Raw genomic sequence first — 15,632 nt, forward strand, 5'->3', positions numbered from 1 at the left:
GAATGAGGAAGAGACAATGAAAGGAGACTAAGTGAAGCCAATCAATGAAGAGGGGTAAAATAGCCAAAGAGACACTAAAGAGAGGAAAAATTAAGATGGAGGAAAAAAGACGGCAGAAAGTAGTAGAGAAAGAAATGTGAGAAGAGAGATGCTGGATAAACAAGGAGACACACCCTGGACAGAAGAAATAAAGGTATCATGACAAGAGAAGAGCAAAGATGGAAACTGAAGAGAGGGGAGAGTAAATGTGAGAAAAAAAGAACCAAAGATCTAGAAGCGGCTCTGAAGAGTGGGAAATGAAGTGACTAGAGGTGGGAGTATAAGAAAGATGTGTATACATAGGTAATGACGTCCTTTACTTGAATTATGTGCAATATTCAAAGATTTGTGGATTGTTATAATGCTTAGATAATTACAATGCAATAACAATGATAACCTAAAATAAACAGTATTGAATACACATAGGCACTTAGTTCAGTTTGTTAGAAAGTGTCACTCTGAGTCAAACACATGATGTGGAAATGTCACACCTAGGTACACTGAAAGTATGGAAATGTCACATAAGTGAACTGCTGACTTGTGGTCTAAGGGTGCACTTTCTTCATCTAAGTTACAATCTCTGGTGTGGAGCAGTTCTGAAGATAGGCAGTGGCTGCAAGTGTTTAAAGAAGACATGAACACTTTATAGGGCTCTGACCCGGAAGTTAATATTTTGAAAGCAGAAAGCCTAGTCATGCTGTTAATTCCACCATCGACGGTAAGTAGATGGGAATGCATAAAAGGCAACTTGTGTAGCAGGGCTTTAAGTGGGCTGGGTCTCACTGGTGCTGAGCACTGTCAGTTTTTTAAAGGGGACCTCGAAACGGGGCTCTGTTTTGTGCCCTGAGACAGGCGGTCCGTTTTCTTCCGAACTGCAGTGACAGCAGGCACATTGATGTGCACGTGCTTACACTGCTCACTTCTCACTAGTGGAGAAGTTACGGCATGACGTCATGCCAGGTGAGCGTTGTAGGGGAAGGGAAATCCTTTTAAAAGTCACTTTCTCTCTGGATTTCCTTCTCTTTTTGAAACTCAGGAGCAGCAACATTGTCATTTTGTCACCACGGCTGTAAATGGAAACTTGTTCAATATTATGTACAAGCCATAGTTGCTGCTTATTTATCTTATGCTACTAACAACCATTGACAAAGCCAATAGTCCTAACTTGCATTTCACAGTTTAAAAAAAAAGAACTGTTTTAGCTAACTTTTTTATGGTCCTCTTTTCCCATATGTTATACCAGGAAGTCATAGTTGTTGCTTATTTATCTTCTGCAATGAACAACTATTGGCAAAGCCAATAGTCCTGGATTGTTGTAGGTGTAATTATACTTGTATTATATATCTGGTGCAATGATAGAAGCAGCAAAATACCAGTCGGGCGGCACACTATGCAGAAAACAAGTTTTTAGCTTAAATTTTTTTTTTTAATTTGTAAACAATTTTTATTAACAAGAAAACAAACAATGCTTGCACATACACAACAGTGTCGCTGCACATATTGAGACAGGCAAATCAAGAAATCCAATATAGTAATGCATAGAAGAAGGTAAGTCATCAGAATTATGTAGTGGTCTCCCCTCCTCCCCTCCCGCTTCACAGCCCCTCCCATGTCAGTCAGAATCAGTATGGCTATCTAATTGTGGTGACTCACAAATACACCCCCGGTACTCGTTCCAGGCTCCCCAGAATTTGGTCCCTTGCCGCGGGCATTTAGGATTCAAATACACTGTGCGCTCAGCCACCATTGCAGTATCTAAGTCTATACACCAATCCCTGAGTTTTGGCACCAGGTGGGACCCCCAAAGTCTAGCAATATTCCTTTTTGCCTGCATGATTCCTAAGGTGACCCAATCCTGAATGTAATGATTGAGATCAGTAGGTTCCCAGATGTTTAACAAGCAGCGGCGTGGTTCTGGGACCAGGGAATCTTTTGCCACTTGCGACACAGTTCGCATTACCTGAGCCCAGAAATCTGCAACCCAGGGACAGTCCCAGATGGTATGAAAGAATGTCCCTTCCTCACCGCAGCCCCACAAACAGTACTTATGTGCAGCTTTCCGTATCTTGTGGAGAGTGACTCTAGTATAGTAAACCCGATGTAGAATTTTCAGCTGTACGAGTCGGAGTCTCGAAGGTATGGCCACCTCACGAGGTGAGGAGAGCGCCGTTTGCCAATCAGACTCGTCCAACTCACCCACTTCCGCGGTCCAGGTCGCCCTGAGCTTTAAGGTAGGGTCAGGCAAATTATTAACCAGTTTACGGAAGACAAACTAGGTTGCCTTTTTGGGCATGTGTTCTGTCAGAAGCCTGTCCTCCAGTGGAGTGGATTCAGGCATATCATCACCTGAAGGGATCACCGACTTCAGGGCATGGCTAATTTGCAAATATCGAAAACGTTCCGAATGCGCCAGCTCGTATTGTTCCACAATCTGGTCAAAGGGGACAACTGCTCCATTCTTCCAGAGGTCTCCCACCGGGGAGATACCTATCAAGTTCTAGGCCTCAAATCCTTTACTGTTACACAGACTGCCCAGTCGAAGCGATGACCAGAGCAGCGTCATCTGCGTGAGTGTGTCCTTACACTTGAGGCGGGCTGACGCCAACTACCACAATCTCACCGTGTGGGCTGTAGGGCCAAGTAAGGTCGCAGCACTCTTCCTGTCGTAAAGTGCGGCCATTACCCCACCAGTACCCAGCTCATACCTATCCGCTTTGAATGCAGGCTCAGTCTGTGGGGCATGAAGCCACTGGTTTTTGATCTTCAGCTGAGCCGCCCAGTAATATAGTTGAACATCAGAAAGCGCTATGCCGCCATTGAACCAGCCTCTAACCAACTTTTGCCGGGAAATGCGCGCCGGCTTGGCCTCCCAAAGGAGACCCGAGACCAGCGCGTCTACAGCTCTGAAATACTTAGGGGGTACCAGGAAGGGAGTATTTTCAAGGATATAGAGAAGTCGTGGCAGACTCATTATTTTAAATAATGCCGCCTTCCCCAGTAGGGTCAAGGTTAAGGTGCGCCAGTGCTTCACGTCCGTGCAAAGGCGCGCTAGTGGCGGTGTTAAGTTATGTTGAAAGAACGCCTCTTGATTAGGTGTCACCCAGACCTCCAGATACTTAAAGGGTTGGTCTGTGACCACCAACTGGCAGTCCGCCAGCAGTTGTGGTGGGGGGCCCTTCAGGACAAAGAGTACCGACTTGAAGCAATTAATGGTATATCCCGAGGCCCGTCCAAAGACGTCAAAGATGTGAAGAAGCACCAGGATCGAGTGCCTAGGCCTGGATAAATATAGAAAGATATCGTCAGCATATAACGATATGCGGTCCTCCCATGTGTCAGTCCAACCAAGTCCTCTAACCATGGGGTCCCATCGTATCCATGCCGCTAGTGGTTCAAGAATCCAGGCAAACCACAAGGGCGACAGGGGGCATCCCTGACGCGTGCCCCTACCAAGCTGAAAGTCCCTAGAGATATGGCCATTAGCCACCACATGGGCTAGGGGCCCGGTGTACAGGACCTCCACCCACGCACAAAATTTGGGTCCAAAGCCAAGGTGGCATAGAACTGCAAACAGGTAGGGCCACTCAACCATGTCGAATGCCATTCGTGCGTCCGAGAGGATCACAGCCGGTTCAGGAAGATTCAGTATCTGTGCCATCACCGCGTGAAGCAGTCGCAGATTAAGCGCAGTATTCCTATTTGGCATGAACCTGGACTGGTCCGGGTGTATCAGTTTCTCCAAATGCGGGGTAAGCCGGTGAGCTATCATTTTTGCCAATATCTTTGCCTCCGCATTCAGTAAAGAGATCGGGCGATAGGAGGTACACAGTGTGAGAAGTTGGCCCGATATGCAGCGTTCGCTATTCTAGCGACCGCTATGTATCGTTCCAAACGACCCTTATGGTGATTGGTTGTAAGTCAACCTATAGACCAGCTATCCTAGTAGCGTCGATACGAGCAGTCTAAGGCTAAAGACTCGAGAGGGCGTGTTAAGCCAGCTGTTTACTACACATGTACCCCTTGAACACCAAGTGAAAGGACACCACACAAGTGTTATGAAAATAAACAGTATATTTATTAAGAATCACAACAGCCCTGTACTCTTTGAGGACAGGGTACTAAGCACAAACCAAATCTCTTAGGAAAATACTTCAAGTGCACAATTAAAACAAGTGTCCGAGGACACGGAAAGTTTAAGGTCTCGGGCGGACCCGATAAGGCAAGTCGGAAGCGAGGGACTCGGGACCCTAGAGTAAAGAGGCTATGCAGGCACCGAAATGCCGAGTTACCTAGCCACGAGGGCTGCGGCTGCACAAGTCTTACAGGCGTCGGGGTCTTCGCTGACGAGCCAGGAGCCGGAAGAAAAGGAGTTGCTGGCCGGCGACCAGTGATGAATAGTTCGAAGAGATCCAAGCCTGGATCAGAGATTGATGATACCTGAAAGCAGAGGGGACCAAGTTCGTACTACTAGCCAGTAGTCAGAGGGTACCAGGAAGGCACCGGTTGGCCGTCACCTCGACCAGGTGAGTGGGCGACGCTAGGCTCGGCAGTCTCACAGACCAGGAGGCGTTGTCGGCGACCACGGTGGAGGTGCGAGCTGTCCCACGAAGGATGATGCTGTCGGCGTCGCTGGGCCCAGGATGGGGCAACAAGCCTTGGCAGATCTCAGGGCCATGTGGTGGGCCTAAGATGGCGTCTTGAGTGGACCAGGAGGGTCCGGGGTGCTTCTCTCAAAGATGGAAGCAAGGGCCAGTCTGGAGCAACCAGACCAGCAGTGTTGATTGTCGGGTGTCGTCACAGAAGGGCACAAGCCGGCGGCTAGTGACCAGACAACGTGCTGAGCAGCGAGCAGAAGGGCCCCACGCAGATCGTGGAGATGCTGGGAGACTGCACTTCGATGCTGGAGCGGCTCAGGGTCGGGGCTTCTCGGACCCCAAAGCACTCACCAGAGAATTGCTTCGATGGTCGTGCTGGTTAAGAAAGCGTGCAGGTTTTGATGATGGCCGGTCCCTCGAGGTCTCGTCGCACCCACAGATCACAGCTGGGCTGATGACGTGGGTAGAGGTCAGAGGTGCCAGGGAAGCCGGTTCTCGTCGAGCTGGGCCGTCGGATTCCTTGAGGAAGGACTTGCAGCAAACCGCAGAGTTCTTAGGTGGTGCCCGCTGATGCAGGGTGACTACTCCTTAGTCACAAGGGAGAAATCTTGAGAAGAGTCTCGAAGTCCTTTCGTAGAAAGTATTCTTGATTCAAAGATGATCTAATTTGGAAGGGTCCCCGCTCCGGTCTTTATCCTAAAGAAAGGGGTGGGTACATGACTAGGTCCTGCCCTAAGGGTGGGACCAGGAAGGGGGGTAGTTACACCCCTCTCCCCTGCCGGACTTTCCCCAGGCCAGGGCTGGCGCCCCTGGAACTGGTTCTGACCGGCAGATGCGTAGTGAGCACCGGGGTGCCACTCCGCAGTCACCTTCTCGCAAAAGCCCTACCTACCCAGAATACACAAACCCTGTCTGGGACGGTGCGAACACCGCCCTCGACAGGAAACCCTTTGTCCAAGCTCTCCTCGCTGGAAGGACTCCCAGCAGCAGGAGGTCAGACTCGTGTCTGTGGTGGCAGCATCCATTTTGTGGAGCTGAGGCTTTAGTTAACTTTAACCGGGGTTCACAGTTACGTACATGTCGTGTCCCTCTAGAAGGGCGGAATGCTAACCTCGTCGCCAGAGTTCGTGAGAGGGCAGCATCCCGATTCGTATGACACCTTACTCGACATGCCTTGATAACGCGACACCGAAGTTACCGATATGGTACGCGTTATCATGGAACAGCCATTGGGTCTTGGTTCCGCAAGCTGCAACCGGGCTCGGCTCGGGCCAGAACACAGTTCACACGAGCCCACGCACTCTGCCTTCAGGATTGTCAAGGCCTGCCATAGGAGTGACTGATAGGAACTCGGGTGTCCATTGTATGGTTAGATATAGGGCTACTATATCTAAAGTAAAGGGTGATTACACGACTTCGCCCCAGCTGTCATGCAGCCAGTTGTGTCAAATTTAGGAGGCCAGCCAGGGGTGGCATAATACATGCTGCAGCCCCTGGCGGCCCTGGGTACACCTATGCCCTGCGTTATGGGGTCTGATAAGGTGGCCCAGTACCAATTGGAAATGCACCTAAGGTACATGGAATCCATTTTAAAGAGAGAGCAGTAGGCCTGGGGTCCTGATTGGCAAGATCCCAGGTCGACTATGTCAAAAACCAGCTAAAACACAGGGCAAAAAGTTGGGGGCAACCATAGTCAGGAGGTACCTTCCTACACACAGGTCCGGAGGCTTGCCAGGCTTTGGAATATTAATTATTGTAGCTGTACATTGATCTCGTGGCAATTCCCCCCTACTCAAACTATCTAGGAACATCCCCAAAAGGTGAGGAGCAGTTTGTTCAGAGACTTGTTTATACAATTCTTGGGGATTCCGTTAGGACCCATGGCCTTACCCGATTGCAGGGAGTGGATCGAGGAATGAACCTCGTCCTTCGTGAAATCAGATTCCAGGGCCAAGGCCTCGTCCTCCGACAAGGAGGGCATTCGTAAATCCTTGATGTAAGTTTGCGCCTCTTCCGTGGACATATTAGTGGTGGGGGTTTAAACCGTTTCAAATTAACTAGCCAGGGCGTCTACAGTATACATAGGAGAGGTAGCCAGCCCGCCCTCTGGGGTACGGAGTCGCGCTATCGTCCTCTGGGCCCTTTCCTTACCATGCAACCATGCCAGAAGCTTCCCCGCCTTATCTCCTACCTCGTAAATAGTGTGTTGCGAGCGTTGGAGCGGTGCCTCACCTGCTCCCTTTGGTATTCCGTGAATTCAGATTGTTTGGGACGCAATTGGAGTGCGGTCTTGTTATTGGGGTCAGCCTCGTGTCGAGCCTGCAGCATGGACAGGTCAGTTTTGAGCGTTTGTACGTCCGCATTTGCCTCTCGCCTGTAACCCGCTATCGAGGCTATGGCATGTCCTCTGAGCACCTTCTTGTACGCCTCCCACAGGACAGCGGCGATTGTACCGAACCTGTATTTTCTTGGAAGTAATGCTTCGTGGCCGGAAGCAGCCCCTTCCTAATCTTTGAGTTGTGTAAGTAGCCGGGGGAAATCGGGAAGATACGCTTCCTGGCTTTAACAAAGGAGGTGTAGGTCATTGTGACCGGGGAGTGGTCGAAGATGCCACGCGGGCCTATCTTAGTCTCCACCAGATGAGGCAGACTGTCAGCAGAAAGGAGAAAATAGTCAATCCGGTAAAGGCTATTGTGTACCCCCGAGTAGAAAGTGTATCTGCTACCTCCCGGATGTTGGAACCTCCACCCATCCGTGAGGCCAAGAGCGTCTAGAAAGCCTGCCAGACGGGATCCGCCCGCACTCGGTGTCCTACCCGGGGAACGGTCCAATTCGTCATTCAGGACCGCGTTAAAATCACCTCCTATTATGAGTTCTCCATCCGGAAGCGTAAGCAAAAATGCACTAAGGGCGGGAAGCTCAACAGAGTGAAGAGCCGGAGGTACATAGACTGACACAACATTAAACTTCCTTCCCTCCCACAGCCATGAAATCGCCGCAAATTGCCCCTGTGCGTCCTTCCAAACCCACTGCACAGTTAAGGGGAATTTCTTACGTACCAGTACGCCCACCCCTCTCGAGCTTGTCGTGAACTCAGAGTGCACCACCATTGAATACCCCCAGTGATCCAAAGCTTTGCAGGACCACCCTACCAGATGTGTTTCTTGAAGCAGTACTAGTGCCGGGGCAGCACGGCGAATATACTGTAACACTAACCCCGTTTAATTTTATCCCCCTAGCCCATGCCCATTCCAAGTGAGCAGGGTAAGAGGAGCCACAGGGGCCACCTGAGGGGCATTAACTTGTGCCTCAGCGCTCGACAAGTCTGCCTCCTCCATCACAATCAGGACTGCTCCGTGAGCCCATCTCTTCAGTGTACAGCTTCACAAATAGAACTGTGTAACATAGCCCAAAATCATGACAAAAAACAAACAGTAACAGCCCCCCCCCCAATCCGTACGCACAGGATCAGTGCAGTGACATATCAAATAGTACCACCTTCCCACCCTTCCACTGAAACATCCCACTGAGTCCCCTCCTCCCCCCTCCCCTGCCTGTGGACTTCGAACTGCCCACACCCCAACCCGGCAGAGTGCCTGTGCAACCCCCAGCCATGCTAACCGCGCAGAGGTGAAAAGATCCCCCCCCCCCCCACGGCAGTCTGTCAAGCCAACAATTCTACTACAGCCTTTAACCGTGGACAACAGCCCAAGAAGAATTGTCATGACATGTCTAGATAATTGCTAATGAAACACATTACATAGCCGGAACCTTCAGATTCAGGCACCTACACCCATTCGCTCCCACGTTCACAGCACCCCCCTCCCCCCCAATACTTGCAAGTGTTCAGTAGGACTAATCCGCCAAGTGGGCGCCATTGCCCCTCACTCCTGTGCAGATAGGCCGCTCGCCCCCAGCTCGGCATCCGTCGATGTAGGCTCAGGCCTTCTACCGGTCCTCCGTTCTGCCACAGCACGACGATTACCAGTCTTGTCTCCGACTTTCGTCTAGCCGTCTAGACATTCCCCAGCGACATCAGGTGAGTCAAAAAACCATGCTTTACCGTCCCATTCAACTCTCAATTTTGCCAGAAAAAGCATTGCATATTTAATCTCCCTGCTGCGTAGTTCCTGCTTGACTGCCTGGAAGCTTCGCCGTGGCGCCTGGACCCGAGCCGTGAAGTCGGGGAAAAAGGAGACCTCATAATTGTCGATCTTTAACGGGGAGCTTGCCCTGTAGGCTTGTAAAATATTATTCCGGTCTCGAAAACTAAAGACTCTGGCGATAAGGGACCTAGGCGGGGCCTCAGGTTTGGGCCTCCCGCCCGGTACCCTGTGGGCTTGTTCTATGGAAAAATATGCAGAGTGCCTTAGGCTTGAGATGTTTCGTGATCAGTTCTTCCACATACAGATCTGCGGCTGGCCCCTCCGTTCTCTCTGGAACCCCAAGAATTCTGACATTATTGCGACGGGGCCCCCCTTCGTAATCATCCAGCTGTTGTGCCATACGGGTCTGTCGTTTTTCCATGCCGGACATTTGGCGCTGCAGCTCGGAAGTGTCTTCTTGTAGTGCCGCCTTCACCAACTTGAGTTTGTTCACTTTCTCGTTCGTCTGCTTGAAATCCTCACGAAGTAGGGAAACCTCCCCCGTCACTGAATCCATGGATGTGCGCATCCCCCCGATGGCGGCCAAAACATCATGTAGCATAGGTTCTTTATTCGGGGTAGATGTCCCCTCCATGCCATCTCTGTCCGGTCGTGGCGAGTCTGGTTTTTCTCCGCCTTGGTTCCATGCATATTTGGACAGTTTCGTCTGAGCGCTAGTCCTGGAGCCCCCGCCCCCCGCCGCCATGGTCACCACCAAAAATGAGAGGCAAGCCGGTGGGATGCGCCGTTATAACTGCGTCTGCGTTCCTGCAGCCACCTCCGATACCGGGGCCCTCGTGATCCACTCAGTCCCAAGTCCAGCTGCCCTCCAGAGCTGGGTCACGCCGTCAGTACCGCCAAACTCGTCAGGAAGTCCCAGCAGGCCACGGCCCGGTGTGTCCCACCCGAAGCAGGGCTTATCAGCAGGGGGGGCGGAAGAGCGGGGCACAGTCACAAAGTACAGCGCAGTGGTTCCTCCGGGGCCTTAAGACACCATGAAAAGTCCGGACCGCTGTAGGCCCGGGAGCGCCACCAGCATCATGAGGGTCCAGTAGTGATGCTCCTGGATGCAAACGAAGAGTCCTGGCCAGCTGGTGCAACGCCGACGGCAGCGCAGGACACAACTGGGCAATGGGCCGCATTCCGCTGCCGTCACCCCTCCCACAATGAGGCCTAGAGCGCTCCGACCCTGCCAGCACCGCGTCAGCCTCCAGTAGGCCGCAAAGCTGGTGCCTCAATTTTCGCCCTGCCCCGGGGCCGGCAGCACCGCATAGCCTGGAAGCAGCGCCCTGAAAGCCGCAGTTCTGCCCCCCTCGCCAAGCTTCCTCTTCCCTTTCAGGGGCCGAGCCCCTATGTCGCCCGTCACCTGGAGTGTGGGTTGGGGGTCCGCCAGAGGGTCGCTGCGGGCAAATCCGGTCGGCGCTGCGATCACAGCAGCGGAGCCGCCATTACGCTTGTCGCGGCCCTCTCAGCAATCTATCGCCACTGTAGCGGGGACCGGAGCCTCGCTGAGGGTGTCTGCCACGTAGTCGAGCACTTGGAGGAGATTGTGTCCGGGTCTGCAGGCTGTAGGTTAATTATGCGCCGCGGGTTGGGCAGAGCTCGCTCAAGTTGCGGCCATCACTCCCGGCCGCTAGCCACGCCCCTGCTCAAATGTTTTTAAGCCACTCCCTTAATCACATCAGCCACGCCCCTTTGAGAGACCCCCCAGTTTGTTTATCCCACTTAATGCCCTGCTGAAATGTAAACAGTATCACAATCTTACAGACAAGTGTTTAAATGCACAATTATCTCAGCAAGTAAACGTTCATAATGAAAAGTCGGACATAGTAGGAATTTAATTTGGCTGTGGTTTATCACCCTGACTAATACTGTATATGAACTCTTGAATGCTGATGCATCCATAGTCCGAGCACTGCAGGCAGTCTTAGTTGATGCAAAATTTTTCCCAAAAAAGTGCAAAAACGTAAGCTTTTTACAGGACAGATTCTAGATTAGGATGTGTTGTATTAAAAAAAAAAAAAAACATTAAGACTGTTAGTAAACCTTGCTTTTTGTAATCAAATGTCATCTGCTCTTTAACATCGGAATAGTTATGTACTATAAACAAGTTTTTAATAATTGCGACCTCTTTGCTATTACATGGAGTAATGATTCTTCTAGAACTAAAGACATTTTTCTCCCCACCAGGTTCCTGTATGATCTATCACTCATCCCTAACTTTTACGAACGGACCTTCTGTATTCTTTTCCGGGACACCTTTTTAGACACACTTCCTTCAATCCATCGCAAAATTGAGCTGCTAAGAAGCGTATGTGAGGTAAGTCTCTGACTCTGAGGTGCTATAGAAGTGGAGTAAATGTTGTAATGTGTGTTCGTAGTGAAGAAATGAAGCACAATAATTTGAGAAGAATTGTGAATGATAACGTACGTTTTCAGATTTCTTACTTCTCCAACACACCACTATTTAAATACTAATCCGCTGTTAAACCCGGTTTGAAAAGTTCTGAGACCTCAAGTTTCACCATACAATTTGTAATGAGAAAAGGGTAAAACAATTGCTTAGTGTGCACCCGCGGCTGACAGACAGCTTACTCGCCCTGCTTTGACCAAGTGATAGCGGTTTCCATGCCGCTGGCTGATTCACTAATTCCCAAGATAGAATCACTAAGCGCATCCAGGTCCCTCTCACGGACCGGGTACTTTGTTTCATACTCTCCAATTTGACCTGTTCCGCTATGGAGCCCCTTGGACCCCTCAATTCTCTATCACAACTTAGCTGCTCGCACTTGTCGTTTGGAGTAATTTACAACTACCATCCCAGCACTATACCATAATCCGTAACCATTATCCTGATAATGACCTGAAATTGAACAGGCCAAAACCCCGTCGACTACCCAGCGCAAACTGTGGCGTTGACCTGGTCACCCAACTCAATCCTAATGAAAATACCTACCTTATATATGTTTTTCTGTATCGTTGACCACTTGATTATTTCTAAACTGTTATTCGTTGTTCATGCGGTTTTCTCACCCTTGTGTCACTGTGCTGTTCACTGACTAGCACGTTCAGTGCACACTTGTGTGTCATGGTTACTTTCTGTAAAATTGTACTGTAGTGCTGATACAACTACTTAAAATAATAATCTATAGTCTACCATACTTTCTTGTGGGATACCTTCTCTTCCCCCTTGGAGTGATGTATACTCACTTTGTAATTGTCCCCCCTAATGATTACCGGTTGAGATATTATTCTTAGGCTACATAGTGTGAGAATGAGGATTTACCTTTAGGAGATTTCACCTCAAGCTAGGTAGCTTTGCAGATGTTTTCTAGGCGTAACGGTTAGGTTGTGGCTGCTATAACATACTGTTTGAAATGGGGTTTGCTGGTTTTCTTTGGCATACCCCCAGGTCAGGCAGAACCCACCAGTCTAGTCAGGGTAAGCTAGATACATGACTAAAATAACCTGTGCTCACCATCTGGTAGCTTGGCATACATCAGGCAGGCTTATGAAAAGAGACAATATGTAAAGCATTTGTGCAGCAGACACATAGTAACACAATGAATCCACCACAAAAAGACTTTACCCATGTTTAAAAATATAGATTATATTCTGAACAGAACAAAAAATCAAACCAATAAAAAAACAGGGAACATTGTGCAAGCTATGCGAGGTTCAAAATTCTGGTAAAGTAAGCATTTTCTAAGTTATGAGTGTATGAAAGTACAATCAAATCACAGTGCTTTACAGTTGTGAGAATACTTGCATTTTGCAGGTTATGTGCGGTCACTCCGACGAGTTGCATCAAGTCAGACCTCAAAAAGAGGCTTGTGAATAGTGCAGCTGAAAAGTAGTACTGCAAATCGTGCTCAGCAAGCATGAGCACAGGATATCCTCAGTGAGTGCCCTGGGTTCGCATCGGTCCTTCGTACACAGTACCTTCTCCGGCGCTAGACTCCAGCAAGATTAACTGTAGTGTAGTTCCTATATTCCTAGTAGACTCTGCGAATTGGATTAATATACACTATAGATTTGACATAGGACTGAGGTCAGTATATCTCTATTGAGTATACAAAACTAAATTGTGAGTGCCAGCCAGCTCAGAGGTCACTAGAAACTTTCTGAAATACACAAGAAGGGATTAGTTTCTGACAACCACATAAACATGACAACTTTGTTTCCCCAAGAATCGAAACATATCTTCCGAGCCGTGGAAACAATAGAAAACTAGTTCACTCAGTCAATCGTGCATGCTTCATTTTTATTTTTTATTTCAAATTATTTTTATTTTCAAATCAGAAATAAAAAGTACAAGACAATACAATAAGGATCAAAGAAGCATAAAAGATATTACAAATGATTCATCATATGCACAGGCCTGGTCCGGCAATAAAGAAGAGAAAATGGTGAGTGAATCATTGATTCATTAGTGTAGCAGACAAACCTAAGTAAACAAAAAGAGACCTCAGCATTCAAGTACATATATGTGAGTACATTCGTAGTTGCGAAGCCATCAAGTGACGCGCTTAGGATCAAGTCTTGACTTGAAAGGTTGCTGGTTAGAGCAGGATGATTTGACATTAGGTCATTGGCCTAAGGGGGATCGAACGAGAAGGAGGAAGCGTCCAGGGCCTTCCAAAGTTTTTTATGGAAGATGCGTCCTGGTGAAGAGTGTAGTGATGGATTATCTGCACCTCTTAGAAAGGACAGCCAATCTTGCCACATTTTGAATGATACCTCAGAAGGATTCTTCCACTTACACAGAATAACCTTGCATGCCAAGGTTAGAAGGAGATCAAGAAGCTGTCGATCAACCGGATTTGCCAGATGTGGCTCTTGTACCCCCAGTAGAACATACACAAACTCTCTAGGTGGATTGAAACCAAAGATGTGCTTAATACAGTCAAATATTCTGTTCCAGTAACCCTTCAGTAAAGGGCAATTAAATAACATGTGTGCCAAGTCTCCTACTTCTGCTTCACAATTCCAGAAAGTTGGGGTGTCCCTTAGCTTAGTTTTATAAAGTCTTTCAGGTGTCCAATACGTTCTGTTGATTAACATGAATTTAGTCTGTGACAGAATAAGGGAAACCTTATTTCTAAATGCAGTAGTGTGTATTATAGCCCAGTCAAAAATCATACCCGTCGTGTTTGATTCTGTTTCCCATCTCGTCTCATTTTTCCTGCTCGCTTTCTGAGGGAGGGGAAGGAGCATTTTATAGATCTTTAAAACGAAATGCCCAGAATTGTAGATACGTGTAACAGAGCTCCATAGCCACGGTTCAGATGGGGCCAAGGAGCGTGTAGAAAGTAGTGTTTTTAACTTCAGGAAACCATAGAAGTCCAATGGCGTGAGGGCATGTGTGGCTTGTAGGGATGAGAATGGTAGAGGGTCAGTCCCCTCAAAAAGATCACTTGCTAAGTTAATACCTTCCGCGGACCAGTAAACCCACCGGAGCGGTGCTCAGTTGAGTTTCAGTAATGGGTTGTACCAGAGAGCAATTGAAGTGGAGTTTTTGATCTTTAGGCCTTTGTGGTTTGCTTGATCAAGTTTCAGGAGAGCCCTTCTTGTGTTTTGAAAAATATATTTAGAGTGGGGTATATGTGTAAGCTCCATGGTGAATAGGGCCACGAGTGGGATATTTCCCAATATCGCTTTTTCGATGTCTATCCATAGCGGGGTATAGTCTGGATCTTTGATTAGCCATAAAGCTCCTTGTTTACATAAGAACGCTGTTTGATAGTGTCTGAAGTTCGGGAGGCCCAGGCCGCCTTTATTTTTTGCTAGTTGTAGCTTTTTCATTGATATCCTTGGTTTCCTCCCTTGCCACAGAAACGTACCAAACAGCTTCTCTACCCTGTGAATGAAGTCATCGGAGAAAGTCATTGGGAGCATACATGCTATGTAATTAACTAAAGGGGTTGCCATCATCTTCAGGGTTTCAGCCCTGCCCCACCAGGATAGGAATTAGGCGACCAACCATCTAGGAGCTTGTTTATTTTGTTCAGAATGATGCTCTCATTAGTGCGAATTGTAGAGATTAGATCGCTATCAAAGTCTAACCCTAGGTATCTAAAGCAGCCCGGCTGCCATGTTAGCCCCGAGTCTCCTATCATGTCTTTAGTCCCAAAATTATTGAGCGACTTGACTTCTGTCTTATCTTTGTTTAATTTATAGCCGGATACCTTAGAAAATTCGTCAATCGTCGTGAGTAGGGCCGGTATTGCTTCATCTGCTTTCTCTGAGATTACTAATACATCATCAGCATACACTGTTAATTTTATGACAGTCGTTGAAGGGGATTCCTGCTATGTTTTTGTTGTCTTATTTGATAAAGGAATGGTTCGATAGCCAACACAAATAGTGACGGGGAGAGGGGGCATCCTTGTTTCGTGCCTTGGTGTAGTCGAAAAGGTGACGAGAGTGACCCACGCGCCCTGACCCTCGCTATTGGACAGAAGTAAAGTGACATGATCATCTTTATGATTGAGGGTCCTAAGTTAAATTTACGTAGCACGGCCTCCAAATACCTCCAATCTACTTTAGCGAATGCTTTTTCAGCATCTAATGTTATTGCTGCTGTGGGGGTGGATAGGAGTTTAGCTTTTTCCAACACATGCGCCAGAGTCCTGGTGTCACTAGACAACCTGTTTTTCATGAATCCCGCTTGGAAAGAATGTATGAGTTTTGGTAGTATTTTCTGGAGGCCTGCCGCTAGAATGGAGGCAAAGAGCCTACAGTCAAGGTTTATAAGGGAAATGGGCCTATAGTTCTTAGTTAAGGTGGGATCTTTCCCTTCTTTCGGAATAACCGCGATGGTGGCCTCTGATAGGGTGCCTTTAGCTTCCCC

General features: G+C 48.4%; 1 protein-coding gene across 1 annotated transcript in view; it reads left to right on the forward strand.

The window, feature by feature from the left end:
• LOC147708863 (uncharacterized) overlaps positions 1-15,632 on the forward strand; it is a 678,829-nt gene that overhangs the window by 421,213 nt on the left and 241,984 nt on the right. Inside the window, 1 exon segment of the mRNA XM_086925788.1 lies at positions 10,970-11,099. Coding sequence (XP_086781914.1) covers positions 10,970-11,099 — 130 coding nt within the window.

This window comes from Lissotriton vulgaris, chromosome 6 (genome assembly GCF_964263255.1).
Source record: "Lissotriton vulgaris chromosome 6, aLisVul1.2, whole genome shotgun sequence".
NCBI classification, from domain to species: Eukaryota; Metazoa; Chordata; class Amphibia; order Caudata; family Salamandridae; genus Lissotriton; species Lissotriton vulgaris.